Source organism: Erinaceus europaeus, chromosome 4 (assembly GCF_950295315.1).
Source record: "Erinaceus europaeus chromosome 4, mEriEur2.1, whole genome shotgun sequence".
Lineage (NCBI taxonomy): Eukaryota > Metazoa > Chordata > Mammalia > Eulipotyphla > Erinaceidae > Erinaceus > Erinaceus europaeus.
Window position 1 is genome coordinate 122,685,469 of NC_080165.1, and position 16,729 is coordinate 122,702,197.

Sequence of the window (16,729 nt, forward strand, 5' to 3'; positions counted from 1 at the left end):
CACAAATGAATTCTACAAAACTTTCAGGAAACAGTTAATACCCATACTTCTTAAGCTATTCCATAAGATTGAAGAAACAGGAATACTCCCTTCCACCTTTTATGAAGCCAACATCACCCTGATACCAAAAGCTGATAGGGACAGAACAAAAAAGGAAAACTACAGACGAATATCTCTGATGAACATAGATGCCAAAATATTAAACAAGATCTTGGCCAACCGGATACAGCAACACATCAAAAAGATTGTTCATCATGACCAAGTGGGATTCATCCCAGGAATGCAAGGCTGGTTCAACATCCGTAAATCAATCAATGTCATTCATCACATCAATAAAAGCAAAGCCAAAAACCACATGATTATCTCAATAGATGCAGAGAAAGCCTTTGACAAAATCCAACACCCATTCATGCTCAAAACTCTACAGAAAATGGGAATAGATGGGAAATTCCTCAAGATAGTGGAGTCTATATATAGCAAACCTACAGCCAACATCATACTCAATGGAGAGAAGCTGAAAGCATTCCCCCTCAGATCGGGGACTAGATAGGGCTGTCCACTGTCACCATTACTCTTCAACATAGTATTGGAAGTTCTTGCCATAGCAATCAGGCAAGAGAAAGAAATCAAAGGGATACAGATTGGAAGGGAAGAAGTCAAGCTCTCACTATTTGCAGATGATATGATAGTATACATAGAAAGACCTAAAGAATCCAGTAGAAAATTACTGGAAGTTGTTAGGCAATATAGCAAGGTATCAGGCTACAAAATCAATGTACAAAAATCAGTGGCATTTCTTTATGCAAACACTAAATCTGAAGAAGAAGACATCCAGAAATCACTCCCATTTACTGTTGTAGCAAAATCAATCAAATACCTAGGAATAAAGTTGACCAAAGAAGTGAAAGACTTGTATACTGAAAACTATGAGTCGCTACTCAAGGAGATAGAAACTGATACCAAGAAATGGAAAGATATCCCATGCTCATGGATTGGAAGAATAAATATCATCAAAATGAATATTCTCCCCAGAGCCATATACAAATTTAATGCAATACCCATCAAAGTTCCACCAGGCTTCTTTAAGAGAATAGAACAAACACTACAATCATTTATCTGGAACCTGAAAACACCTAGAATTGCCAAAACCATCTTAAGGAAAAGAAACGGAAATGGAGGCATCACACTCCCAGACCTTAAACTATATTATAAAGCCATCATCATCAAAACAGCGTGGTACTGGAACAAAAATAGGCATACAGACCAGTGGAACAGAATTGAAAGCCCAGAAGTAAATCCCAACACCTATGGGCATCTAATCTTTGATAAGGGGGCCCAAAGGATTAAATGGAAAAAGGAGGCTCTCTTCAATAAATGGTGCTGGGAAAACTGGGTTGAAACATGCAGAAGAATGAAATTGAACCACTTTATCTCACCAGAAACAAAAATCAACTCCAAATGGATCAAAGACCTAGATGTCAGACCAGAAACAATCAAATACTTAGAGGAAAACATTGGTAAAACACTTTCCCACCTACACCTCAAGGACATCTTTGATGAATCAAACCCAATTGCAAGGAAGACCAAAGCAGAAACAAACCAATGGGACTACATCAAATTGAAAAGCTTCTGCACATCCAAAGAAACTATTAAACAAACAGAGAGACCCCTCACAGAATGGAAGAAATTCTTCACATGCCAGACATCAGACAAGAAACTAATCACCAAAATATATAAAGAGCTCAGCAAACTTAGCCGCAAAAAAGCAAATGACCCCATCCAAAAATGGGCAGAGGAAATGAACAAAACATTCACCACAGAGGAGATGCAAAAGGCTAACAAACATATGAAAAACTGCTCTAGGTCACTGATTATCAGAGAAATGCAAATCAAGACAACACTAAGATACCACCTCACTCCTGTAAGAATGGCATACATCAAAAAGGACAGCAGCAACAAATGCTGGAGAGGATGTGGGGACAGAGGAACCCTTTTACATTGCTGGTGGGAATGTAAATTGGTACAGCCTCTGTGGAGAGCAGTCTGGAAAACTCTCAGAAGGCTAGACATGGACCTTCCATATGACCCAATAATTCCTCTCCTGGGGTTATACCCCAAGGACTCCATAACAGCCAACCAAAAAGAGGTCTGTACTCCTATGTTCATAGCAGCACAATTCATAATAGCTAAAACCTGGAAGCAACCCAGGTGCCCAACACCAGATGAGTGGCTGAGAAAGCTGTGGTATATATACACAATGGAATACTATGCAGCTATCAAGAACAATGAACCCACCTTCTCTGACCCATCTTGGACAGAGCTAGAAGGAATTATGTTAAGTGAACTAAGTCAGAAAGATAAAGATGAGTATGGGATGATCCCACTCATCAACAGAAGCTGACTAAGAAGATCTGAAAGGGAAACTAAAAGCAGGACCTGATCAAATTGTAAGTAGGGCACCAAAGTAAAAACCCAGTGGTGAGGGGTTGGCATGTAGCTTCCTGGGCCAGTGGGGGGTGGGAGTGGGCGGGAGGGATGGGTCACAGTCCTTTGGTGGTGGGAATGGTGTTTATGTACACTCCTAGCAAAATGTAGACATATAAATCAGTAGCTAATTAATATGAGGGGGAAATCAATTGTATGTCTCAAAGTTTCTCAAAAGACAAACTGAATCTTTTTAATAGATAGGCTATGTATTTGATATGCGGACTCTCTCAAAAGCCTAGACCAAGTAGATTAGAAGCTTCCAATAGCACAGCTATATACAAGATACTGGGTACTGTCCAGCAAACCATAACAAAGGGACTTTTCAAAGTTAACCCAATTAACAAATAATGTGATGATAATATTAACTATTGATTGTCTTTTTGAACCCTAAGACAGCAGGAACCTCACATCTTCACTATAGAGCCCCTAGTTCCCCCAGTCCTGGAACCCTTGGATAGGGCCCACTTTCCCGTATGCATCTCCCAATCCAAACCAAATAACATTGCATCTGCCGATTACAACCTAACCAAAGCAACGATTGCTACCTCAACATGCTTTACCTCAGAATGTATCCAGAGACTTCACGTGTGGTATGACAACCCTTCAGCTTCATTACTCGGGTGAGACCTTTCCTTTAATAGTACACTCTAATTTCATCTCAGGTAGTTCACTTTCTAACAAAGTCCCATAACCTAGATATACACCAGTTTCTGTGAGAGAGAGCTTATGTGCACACGTATCCATAAACTATAAAATATATACCTGAAAGCAGGACTACACTAGAGTTTGCAGTGAGTACCTCCCTAACACTTCCTCTCCACTATTCCAAGCTTGGGATCCATGATTGCTCAACAAATTGTTTGGCTTCATATGTTAACTCTCTTTTCAATCACCAGGTTCCAGATGCCACCAGGATGCTGGCTAGGCTTCCCTGGATTGAAGACCCCACCAATGTGTCCTGGAGCTCAGCTTCCCCAGAGTCACACCCTACTAGGGAAAGAGAGAGGCAGACTGGGGGTATGGACCGACCAGTCAACGCCATGTTCAGCGGGGAAGCAATTACAGAAGCCAGACCTTCTACCTTCTGCAACCCTCAACGACCCTGGGTCCATGCTCCCAGAGGGATAGAGAATGGGAAAGCTACCATGGGAGGGGGTGGGTTATGGGGATTGGGTGTTGGGAATTGTGTGGAGTTGTACCCCTCCTACCTTATGCTTTTGTTCACTAATCCTTTCTTAAATAAAAAATTAAAAAAAAAAAAGAAACAACCTCAAAATGATCTTAGAAAAGGAAGAAGCTGAACATGTAAGAGTAGAGTAAGGTAATAGGAAAGTCACTATCGTAAGGATATTTGTTCTGGATCTGATAAAAGACTCATCACCAGAGCTCTCCATCTCCCTGACATAAAAGAAAATCAGTTACAGAAAATGATGCATTACAAGGTTGTCATAAGAATAAAGAGATAACAGGAGGTAGCTCACTGGGTTAAGCTCACACAGTGTGAAGTACAAGGATCAGCGCAAGGATCCTGGTTCCAGCACCTGGCTCTCACCTGCAGGGAGGTCGCTTCACAAGCAGTGAAGCAGGTCTGCAAATGTGTTTCTCTCCCCCCTCTCTGTCTTCTCACTCTCTCTCGATTTCTCTTTGTGCTATTCAGCGATAAGAACAACAATAAAACCAATAATAATGGTAAAAAGATGGTCTCTAGGAGCAGTGGATTCAAAGTGTAGGCATCGAGCCCTAGCGATAACCCTGGAGGCAATAAATAAATAAATAAACAAATAATAAAAAAATAAAATAGACTTCTATAATACTCTCCTTTCTAATTGAAATATTTCCAATAGTAAAAATGTCTACTAGTACTTATTTAAATAAATGAATAAATAAATGCCAAGAGTAAATCAATTTGTTCTTTTCTTGACATTTACATTATAATTTGTTCAGGGTAGAGATCATACCTTTCAGCATATCACCACCCAATTCAATGTCTAAAGCACAGATAATGAGTTGATTGACCCTAAATACCTAAAAGTGATAATGAGAGTTTGCAATATCCATCCCAAATACTGTGCTAGTCATTGTGAGCTTTCTTTCCTCTCCTTCAGCTATTATTCTATTTCGCCTTTGCATCATCCAACTTTATAAAGAACTATTAAGATAAATTAATAAAATCTTAGATGCTCTTTTAATCACTTATGTAAACAAAATGGTGTTAATTTAGCGTCTCTTCTCAGAATTTCCATTAGGTAGTTTTTGCCAATCCAGAAAATTTATTATAACATTTAATTTACTCAGAGTCCATTAATGAGTATAATTTACAAGTTGAATGTTCTTTCCACACTTAAGTAAGACTGAGAAAAGGTAATTTTTAGAATCCTTTAGGCTTATCATCATCACATTTTTAGGAAAAAAAAATCAAGAATTTCAGTTTCTTGCTCTAAACAAGTATTCTAATTGGTTATACACCAAGTGGAAATTACTAGTTAATATTTCCCATTGTAAGTAATAAGTCCAGGAAATGAATATTTTATTATCTTACAAATTGTGATAATAAAAAAAGTTACTTTAACTTAGGTCTGTGGTTCTTATTCTGTGTTCCACTCTATAATCCAAGAAGCCTCTTGAGATAGTTTTCTAAAATTATTATCTCTACCACAAAGGTTTAATAGTACAGAGTACTATTAATAGTACTCTATTATACTATTAATAGTATAGAGAATGTATAGATTTATTGTGTGATTATGATTGCCCTTTACATAAAACTGATAATTTTTGACCCTTCAAAAACCAGTCCTCATGTCCTTACTGAGAAATTTGTGTGCTAGACACATTTTTTCACTCATTATATTTACCCAATTATAAAATCAAATAGACTATGGTTACCCAACTAACATCATAATGACTGTACTTTTTTTTTGTAATATTTCCTCTTAAAAACAAACTTGAATTGTAAAAACCTAGACTTTTTTTTTTTCCTCTTGAAGTCAAATGGTTGGGATAACATCAATTTTTTTTCTTATAGTTTCCTCATGCAGGTCTTTCTACAGGAATAGTCTCAATCGTTTCCATGTATTCTTTCATGAAAATGGTTTCTTACAGACTAGGTACAAATTTAGCAATACATGTTTAACTGATTGTCAGTCAACTGGGAATTCTATTGACAAAGTTGCAAAAAAAAAAAAAAAACTCCACTGAAAAGTAATTTTTGTGATAATTGTTTTTAAAATTTTTCAGTCATAATTGTTTTTAGAGGTGTTTGTTGTCAAGTACAGATTTTCATCTATTATGATCTTCATTGTAATGTATTCTGGTTTACAAAAGGAGGGATAATTAGTTAATTAGCAGTGTTTGCTGAGTGCTTACTCTCTAAATACTCTGTTTCACTGCTAAATAGTAAATAGCTCTGAGTTATGAAGTGGGAAAGTGTGAGAAAAAGAAAATAAAGATTAATTCTCAAATTTCACAAGCTCGTTTTCCATACTTAAAAAAAATTGGTTTTAACAGTGTCCCAGATAGCTCATCAGGGAGGTTGATGGGTTTATTATATGTGTGACACAGGTTTCAGTGTGACAGCACAAGGGACAGTTTGGTACTGTGGTGTTTCTCCCTCTGCATGTGTAAGTCTCTATCTATCTGAAAAATTCAGCTCAAAGTAGTCAATTCTGGCAATGATAGTAATAACAGTATACACTGATGGGCATAATAGTTTTGAACTACAACTATCATGAGTCAAATGTCTTTGTGTACATTTCATGGTGATATCTGTCTGTAAGACTCAGGATCAAATGTATATATTGAAAATCTTCTTGTTCTAATAGCCAAGGTCAATCCTAATAAGTTAATATGGTGTTGATTCCTGTACATAAATGGAAAATGGGGAAATGGAATACTATTTCAAAAGAAAGCACACAAAAAGTTAAATTCAGGCAAAACTTTTTGCATCACTGTGCCATCCTTTTTACTTCAAGCCTAAATGATTCTCTGAGATTAAGAAAAACAAAAGCTGGTCTAACACTTGTAGTTGGCAGGATATGACGTTTCCCTAGGAGCAACAATACTGTTGTATTCCTTTGGTCCTTTATTGGACCATGACAGAACCTTGCTGACTATAGTTCACTAGAATAGTATGCCTTCTCTGTCATGTGTGCAACCCAGGGTCTAACCCAACCCCAAATGTATTGGAGGAAGCTTTGGGACTCTCTCTGTCCCTCCCTCTCTTTCCATCTCCTTCTTCTTCTCCCTCTCCCTCTCCCTCTCCCTCTCCTTCTCCCCCCACCACTCTCAGTTTTTCTTTTCCATGTGCCAAAAAGAAAACTGGCCTAGAGTCCTAAAGTTCACATAATAACAATAAAAGAATATTCCATTTTCAAGAATTGGAAGAATGGACATTATTAAAATAGTCATCCTGGGGGTAGTGGTAGTGTAGCAGGTTAAGCACACATGGTGTGAAGTGCAAGGACCCTTATCCCGGTTCAAGCCCCTGCCCATCTGCAAGGGGATCACTTCACAACTGGTGAGCAGGTCTGCAGGTGTCTATCTTTCTCTCCCTATCTCTGTCTTTACCTCCTCTTTTGATTTCTCTCTATCGTATCTAGAAACAACAGCAATAATAATAATAACAACAAAGGCAATAAAATGGAAAAAATGGCCTCTGGGAGCAGTGGATTTGTGGTACAGGCACCAAGCCCCAGCAATAACCCTGGAGGCCAAAAAAAAGTCATCCTACCGAAAGCAATTTACAGTATAAATGTAGTTATCTATGAAGATGCCAATGACATTTTTCAAAATACTGGGCCAAAGAACTACATAATTTTCTAAAGAAGAGATACATATGGTCCACAAACATACGCAGAAATGCTCCACTTTACTTAACATTAGGGAATTGTAAATTAAAACTACACAAGATTCCCTCTCACACATGTCAGAATGGCCTGTGTCAGCAAAACAGGAAATGACAGGTATTGGCTAGGTTGTGGAGGGAAAGGAACACTTCTGCAACACTGCTGGTGTGAATGCAAACCCGTGCACCCGCTTCGGAAAACAGTGTAGAGATTCCTTAAATGAATAAAAATGGAATTACCTTATAACCCACCAGTATACCCTTAGGTATCTACCCAAGGACAAGCAAATACTTAACCAGAGGAAAATATGTACCCTTGTATTCACAGATGCATTATTCACAGTAGTCAAAGGCTCAAAGAAGCCAAATGTTCATCAATAGATGAGTTGTTAAACAAATTATGGAATATATACTCCAGGGAATACTACTCTGCAGTTAAAAAAATAAAAGTGAGATATCATCTTTTGGGACATAACTGGAGGTGATTATGCTTAGCAAAATAAGAGATGAAAGACAACTATTGATGGTTTTAATCATATGTGGAATTTTAGAAAACTGGAATACAGGACCCTGGAAAACAAAGTAAAGCCAAAAACAAAACAGAAACCAAATTAAACTGTTTCTAGACTTTGTGAGACCTATGTTGGTTATCATTAGGAGAGAAAAAGCACAGAATTTTAGTGGTGAGTGTGGTGTATACCCTGTAACCCTATAATCTTGTAACTTATTATTAAATTATTTTTATACAGATCTTTTAAATGTATTTTTATTTATTTATCTCCTTTTGCTGCCTGTTGTTTTTTATTGTTGTAGTTATTCATGTGTTCGTTGTTGGGTGGGACAGAGAGAAATGGAGAGAAGAGGGGAAGACAGAGAGGGGGAAAGATAGATACCTGCATACCTGCTCCCCTGCTGGTGGCTCGCCAATCCTTGCACTTTGCGCCACCTCCGCTTCACCCACAGCGCTACCGCCTGACTCCCATTAAATTATATTTTAAAATAACAGAAAGGAATGTCAAATTATCATCAAAACATTGAACAGGAAAAACCTGCACCTGAGAATACTCTACTCACTTAGGTTATTGATCAGGTTTGTAGGAGTGATAAAACAGTTTCTAAACATTTAAAGGAATCCATTACTACTAAAAATAGTTTTAAAAGAGACACTAAAGAGACCTACATTAAAGCAAAATAGAGAGCTGGACAGTGACTCACCGGGTAGAGCACCCAGGTCTGAGGCCCTGGCCATCACATGTGAGTGCCCGCTGGGGATGAGAGGGAGGTACCAGAAGAGAGTAAGGAAAGCAGTCGTGAGACATTGCAGAATCTCTCCTTTTCCTATCTCTTTCTCTTTCTACACTATAAAAAATTTGTTTAAAAGGCTGCCAAGAGGCATACTTGACTCTCTACTTCAATTCTACTTCTTTCTCATTCTTTAATTTTGACTACTATTCTGAAACTGTCATATGTCCTATCACTGTGTTTAAAATTTAAAATAAACTTGTTACTCCACACAACATATGATTCATTTTATTTCACTTTTATAGAAATGATAACATAATAGCATTTATTTTCTTCAAGTCACTTGGAATTTCTGAAAACCAGCAGTGTTTATCCAGTATGGCTCTATTTCACTTATTTGAACTATTTCTTAGAGTAAATTATGAATACATTGCATTCATTTATTTATTTATCAATGTTTAGATCCTGTCTAATTTTCTTGGTAGTTATTAGGTCCATGTTGAACATTTTTCATACTTCTGGATACCTATTTTACAGGTATTTTTTAAGAAAGCAAAATGGAGAAATTTGATAACATCTACTAGATCCCCATTAAAATCTCATTTTATATTTTTCAATAATCTTGTATACCTCTTTCTTAAAACATGGATTTTATAAAATCACTTAGTAGTTGTTAGTTTTATAAGTAGATCTTTTAAGATTTATTTATTTATTAAAATATGAGAGAGAAGGTGAGGAAACAGAACATCACTTATTTGATGCCAGAAATTGAATTCAAGACCTCATACTTGAGAAAAAATATATCCACTATATTCACAAGTTCCCAGAATTCTATTGATTGTTTTTTTTTTGTTTCACAGTCAATCAGAACTCTCTTCTAAGTATAATATTCTGCTTAGCAAAGTATGTGCATCACTTCTAGCAGCCTTTTAATGAAATTTGGCTGTGAGTAAATAAATACAATACAATAATAAATAAATAATAAATACAATAATATTACATCTGTTTTTAATTTTAATGTTTCTCATTTTGTCTATACTGGTGGGATACTCAGTTTAGTATCTAGATTTTATTATTACACTAAAATATTTTGATTTTAATAAATCCAATGATATATTTTTCTTTAATTATTGATAATTATTAGTCCTTCATGATTTCTTGAATATTGTTTACTCCCAGTTTGATCTATTTCCTGCTTTGGTAAATAAAGATTTAAAAAAAGTGTTGAAATGTATCTTTCAGAAACTGAACATTTCACTATATGTGAAGACAAACTCCAAATTAATCAAGGGCTAGGATGTTAGACTAGAAATTATCAAATACTTTGAGGAAAATATTGACAGAACTCTTTTCCATTCATTTTTTAATTTTTTAAAAAATCTTTATTGATTTTGAATAGAGACAGAAAGAAATTGTGAGGGGGGGGAAATAATGCGGAAGAGAGATAAACCCACAGACCTGCTTCACCACTCATGAAGCTTTCCCCATGCAGGTGGGGACCACAGACTTGAACCTGGATCCTTGCACACTGTAATGTGTGCGCTTAACCAGGTGCGCCAACACCTGGCCCCCTCCATCCAAATTTTATAGGCATCTTCAGTGACTCAAGTCCAATCTAAAAACCAAATAAACCCACGGGACTACATCAAATTAACAAGTTTCTTTTCCTTACAGAATTGGTGATCTTTACATGCCATACATCAGACAAAGTCTAATAACCAAAATATATAAACATCTCACCAAACTCACCACCACCAACAAAAAAATAAATGAACCCCCTGAAAAAATGGGGAGAGGATATGAACAGAATATTCATCAAAGAAGAGATCCAAAAGGCCAGCAGACATGAAAAAATGCTCCATATCTTGTCAAAGATATGCAAATTAAGACAATAATGAGATGCCATGTTGCTCCTGTGAGAAAGAATAGTAATAAAAATGCTAGAGAGGTTGCATGAATAAGTGAACCCTCCTACACTGATGGTGGGAATGTAAGTTGATCCAACTCTTGTGGAGAACAGTCTGAAGAAATCTCAGACTTGAAATAGACCTACCCCATAACCTGGCAATGTTTCTCTTGGAGATATATCCCAAGAATTCAAACATACCCATGCAAAAAGATCTGTGTATACCTACGTTCATAGCAGCACAATATGTAATAGCCAAAGCCTAGAAGCAACCTAAGTGTCCAACAACAGAAAGTTATGATATATATACAAAAGGATACTACTCAGCTATAAAGAATAATGAATTCACCTTCTTCACTTCATTGTGGATGGAGCTTGAAAGGATCATATTAAGTGTGATAAGCCAGAAAGAGAAAGAAGAATATGGGATGTTCTCACTCATGGACGGAAGTTTAGAAATAAGAACAGACAGAAGTAACACAAAGTAGAACTTGGACTGGGTTTGGTGTGTTGCACTAAAGTAGGGTAGGGGGGATTTTCAGGAGTCAGGAAATCAGGGGTATTCATTGAAATTGTTTTCTGCTGGAGCTGGGTGGTGGAGCAGCGGGTTAAGCACACATGGTGGAAAGCACATGGACTGGCATGAGGATCCTGGCTCGAGCCCTGGCTCCCCACCTGCAGGGGATTTGCTTCACAGACGGTGAAGCAGGTCTGCAGGTGTCTATCTTTCTCTCCCCCTCTCTGTCTTCTCCTCCTCTCTCAACTTCTCTCTGTCCTACCCAACAACAACAGCAATAATAACAACAATAATAAACAACAGGGGCAACAAAAGGGAAAATAAATAAATAAAATTAAAAAAATGTTTTCTGCAAAGTTTATCGTAAAATGTTTTATAAAATATATAGTTTTATAGTCATCAATTAAAATATCATTAGTTGAAGGGCAACTCTTTTAATGATATTACTGACTTACTTTTTCACTCTTTAATAATTCCTTAGCTGTAGTTAATTACTGTGTTTTAATTTTCTATGTAGAGCATCAAGTTACTTTGTAGGAGACATTTTTTCATACTAGAATTAAAGTCACTCTCAGTACAATATCAAGTCAGCAGAGAGTAGGAGTTTTCCTTGAATTTCTGCTAATTGCTAGTTTCCCTGTTCTAGCTTTTCTCTGTATATTACAAAGAAAATGAACAAAATTAAAAGCACCTGCTTGCTTATTGCTGCTTCTTTGCTTACAAATAACTGGTGTTAACAATATTCACCTGGGCTAGCAAGATAGTTCACCTGGATGAATGTGGGTTTTGTCAAGTTTGTGATACAGGTTTGAGCCTGGTCAGCACCACACTTGGGGAAACACTAGTGCTGTGCTTCATTTTCCTATTTTTTTCTTAATATGTTTGTCTCTCTATATATGTGAGACGCCATGGTGGAGAACTGAAACTCTTGGTAGCAACAACAGTAAACTGCTATTTTTTGACAGTTTTGTTGTATTCTAGACACTTTGATACTTAAAGAGGTTTATCTCTTTGTGTAAATGATAAAGGGTAGGATTTTCTGTGCTGTTTTAGAAAAAAATATATAGCACACAAAGCATGTATTTTGGTAAATATTATAGATCTACTATGAGTCTGTAGGATTGTCCCAGAAGATAAGCAGAAATCTGGAGGAGGAAGGATGGAGTGTTTCCGAGTAAGTTATCACTTAGCGAATGCTAGCAAGTCTGCTAGAGTTTTTTTTCACTTCAGATAATTTTGGAATGGAATGTATCTGATCTAGGAAAATTACTATGTTTTAGGTTATGACAATCTCTTTGTCAAGACCTATTGATATAAAATATAACTAATATGTAATAATTATAGTATTAGCTGTATTTTACACATTGTTTTTCCAATAAATATGTGTTTATCATCAAGAAAATATTTGCTTTCTGTGCTCTAATTTAATTTTTGTATACAGATATAAACATAATAATTGGAAGCACAAAACACAGCTTTCTTAGTAAGCTATGTAATTGTAATATTTTATTAAATATATTCTTTTAAAGTAAATATTTTTATATTTATTTATTTATTATTAGATAGAGACAAAGAGAAATTGAGAGAAGAGGGGAGGGGTGAGGGGAAGAGAGAGAGAGAAACTCCTGCAGCCCTGCTGTATCTAACTTGTGAAGCTTCCTCTCTGCAGGTAGAGACTAGGGGTTTGAACCTGGGTCCCTGTGCACTGTAATGTGAGTGTTTAACCAGGTGTGCCACTACCTGGCTCCTTAAAGGAGGTATTTTAAATAAGGTTTCATGTGTTTTGTGAACAAAGAAAAAAAACATTCTTATATCACTATGATATATTGACTGTTTCAGTAGAAAGTTCATCATTGCAATTAATGTAACTAACACCAACTACAACATTTCAGAATAGTTTCCCAAAGCTAAAAGAGATGAGAATTATCATTCCAAACTTGTGAGTGCTCTGACTCTTCTCTATGTATAAACTGCAATTATTAATCACTTTTATGCTGACATGATGAGCTATTTGTTAATTATATGCAGCAATAAAATTAAATCTTAAAAATTACTTCTTGTGAGAAGCTATGAGTAGATATTTTTTATCAATGCTACTAAGAATTATTATATTTTTTGGTAGTTAAACAGAAGATTTTAAGTCTGAGGTTTTTGGACTTGTCTTTGAATTTTGGCAGATCAATTAAAAAATCAGGATATCCTTGAGAAAATTGTTTTCAGGATTAGATACAAAGCTATAGCAGATGTGAGTTCATCAGCTATTAATAGATTTCACTCTCTATTACTATATAAACTAAAAGACTGAGAAGGAAACGGGAAAATTGTCTTACTATAAAATGACACAGATTTGTAAGTGATCAGTCTTCTGTGCTTTTGCTAGTTTTTGGGTCAAAGGACATGTGTCTTATAGTACTGAACCAGTAGGTTTCTAGAAATGTCAGATACCAAGCAGATAGGAGATATTTATGGGAGAAATTGTTACAATTGCTATATGCCTGCAGAGATAAACAGAGAAGTCAAAGAAAATGACCTTTTGTCTTGACAGCAGTACATTACCAAAATAAACATATACCTTGCAGTTACATGGTCCAACACAAGGGTCCTCATTTGTACTCCCGATGCCACTGCAGTTACACGGTCTACAGTCTGGATAGCCAAAGTAGCCCCTGGCACACCGATCACAGATCACCCCTCCAAAGCCAGATTTGCAATAACAGGATCCAGGCGCCAGCCCTAAGAGAAGAGAAGCCACATATCGACAATTTAGAAACCAGTAAATAATGCAACTCTGCATATTTTCTCTGTAGGAAACTTTAAAACTCCATTTTATTAGAAAAAGTCAGATTGTAGATGTATATTGATAAAGAGAAGCACGTACCAGACAGTAGAAGGGTTGATTTGATATGACAGGATAATGTAGTATCTCCTAAATGTCATTAAACAGTAAGAATGGGGAGAAATATATCTTTTAAATTTTTATTTATAAAAAGGAAACACTGACAACAACCATAGGATAAGAGGGGTACAACTCCACACAATTCCTACCACCAGAACTTCATATCCCATCCCCTCCCAATAGTTTTCCTATTCTTTTTTTTTCTTTAGAAAGCAATTTCGGCCCATAACCACTATTTCCAAACTACCCTTGAAAAACTACTCTTTGATTTTTTAATATATTTTATGTATTTATTTACTATTGGATAGAGATAGAAATTTATAGAGATGGGGAGATAGTGAGGGAGAGAGACAGAGACACCTGCAGCCCTGCTTCATCACTCGTGAAGCTTTCCCCCTGCAGGTGGGGTCCAGGGGCTTGAATCTGGGTTCTTGAGCACTTAGTGTGTGCACTTAACCAGGTACACCACCGCCTGGCCCCACTTTCCTATTCTCTATCCCTCTGGGAGTTTTAAAGCATCTACCAAAATTTAGACTACAGAAAAAAATAGTAATAGCAAAGAAGTATTTTTGTAACACTGAAAAATGACACATTAAAAATTAGGTGTTATAATGTGTATACATGCTGAGTTATAGCTTCTCTAAAACTATTATAAAATGAAAAAGTTATCTGAGTGTAAACAATGTATTACATACAAGATAGTAACACGGTAATCTAAGTACGCTACCATTAAGTACAATAAAGAAACAACTAAGATGCTTATGGGAGAGAATTGTATAGTGAAAAATGAAATTGAGAAAATAAATAAAAAGTTTGAATGGACTTTTTACTCTTAATAAAAAAATGGAGAGTCACCAGGTTCCAGGTGTCATCAGGATGCCGGCCAGACTTCCCTGGATTGAAGACCCCACCAATATGTCCTGGAGCTCAGCTTCCCCAGAGACCCACCCTACTAGGGAAAGAGAGAGGCAGACTGGGAGTATGGACCGACCAGTCAACGCCCATGTTCAGCGGGGAAGCAATTACAGAAGCCAGACCTTCTACCTTCTGCAACCCACAATGACCCTGGGTCCATGCTCCCAGAGGGATAGAGAATGGGAAAGCTATCGGGGGAGGGGGTGGGATATGGAGATTGGGCGGTGGGAATTGTGTGGAGTTGTACCCCTCCTACCCTATGGTTTTGTTAATTAATCCTTTCTTAAATAAAAATAAATAAATAAATAAAAATTTACCAGAGCACTGCTCAGCTCTGGTTTATGGTGATGAGGGGGATTGAACCTGGGACTCAATGGAGCCTCAGGCATGAGAGTCTGTTTGCATAACCATTATGCTACCTAACCCCCCATCTCATACGTTTTTGTTGTTGTTACTGAAACCTCTGTGTCTCTTTATTAGGGTATTGATAATCAGACAGTGAAAACAGTAACTCAAAACAAACTGACACTGACCACTGTCCTAAGCTATTACAATAGTTTACTGACAGTAACTGGGAAATAACTTAATCCAGCAATAGAACAAAAGCATCAGTAGTATTGAATAACTCTCTCTTTCCATATATATATATAATCAGGGAGCAAAGCACATAATGAAATGACCGTACATTTAAGCAGGAAAAAACAGCAGCAAACTGACAGAAAAAATGTAACAATAACAAAATGGAAATCTTTTATTGTATTTGATGAGAAATATAGAAAAGACAATGTTAATGAATTAATGAAAGTTAATGATCTTCAAAATATGAATATATATATATGTGAGCAAAACAATATGCTACAGTCCTCTAAGAAAAGGAAAGGAGAAAATAAGAAAGGAAATAGTATGAGAAGAAAGCAAATCATACTAACATACACAATGTCATAAATGTACCATATATATGTCATATTATTTGTATTACAAACATGTGTAATGTCACAGAATTATAAGAAAAACTAAAAATAAAATAATGTAAATGCAAATTAGGAAAGCATATCAAAAATTGATATTGCCAAGAACAAAGTAGAATTTCATGGAAATGCAGTAAGACTTTTTCTCTCATTTTACAGTGATTAAAACACAATAACATTATTTGGTTTGTGCTATTATGCTTGTGCTTCTAATAGACACCAATTATAAATATTAAAAATACTGTGCACTTGGTTAAGTGTTCACATTATAGTGCATAAGGAACCAGCTTCAAGCCCCTGGGACCCCACCTGCAGGGGGAAAGCCTCACGAGTGGTGAAGCAGGTCTGTAGGTGTCTCTCTATCTCTCTCCTTCTTTATCATCCCCTTCCTTCTCAATTTCTCTCTGTCTCTATCCAATGGTAAATAAAGAAATAATTAATGAAAAAGAGAATAGGGAGTCGGTGAGTTAAGCACAGGTGGCGAGAAGTGCAAGGACCAGGGTAAGGATCCCAGTTCGAGCTCCTGGCTCCCCACCTGCAGGGGGGCTACTTCACAAATGGTGAAGCAGGTCTGCAGGTATCTTTCTTTCTCTCCCTCTCTCTGTTTTCCCCTCCTCTCTCCATTTCTCTCTGTCCAATCCAACAACAATGACATCAATAACAATAATAATAACTACAACAATAAAAAGGGGGGAACAAAATGGAATAAATAAATGTATTTTAAAAATCTTAAAGAAGAAAGAATAGAAAGAAAGATAAAAGGTATAATGATTGCACTGGTAAGAAATAAATCAAATTGGAAAAAAAAAGCAATTGTAGCAAAAGAGTAAGTTATTTCTGGAGTCAGTATCTTTTTTCTGGAGTTATTTGATTCTGATAGACTATGCAAGAGCATCACGCAGCATGGTATTATGGAACAACAGGTAGGTTTAGGTGCTACTCAAGTAGGAGGTCAGAA

At 36.4% G+C, this 16,729-nt stretch overlaps 1 protein-coding gene across 1 annotated transcript in view; it reads right to left on the minus strand.

The window, feature by feature from the left end:
• LAMA2 (laminin subunit alpha 2) overlaps positions 1-16,729 on the minus strand; it is a 711,163-nt gene that overhangs the window by 399,339 nt on the left and 295,095 nt on the right. Inside the window, exon 10 of the mRNA XM_060190486.1 lies at positions 13,565-13,725. Within this exon, the coding sequence (XP_060046469.1) occupies positions 13,565-13,725 (161 nt within the window). The remainder of the gene's footprint in view (positions 1-13,564; positions 13,726-16,729) is intronic.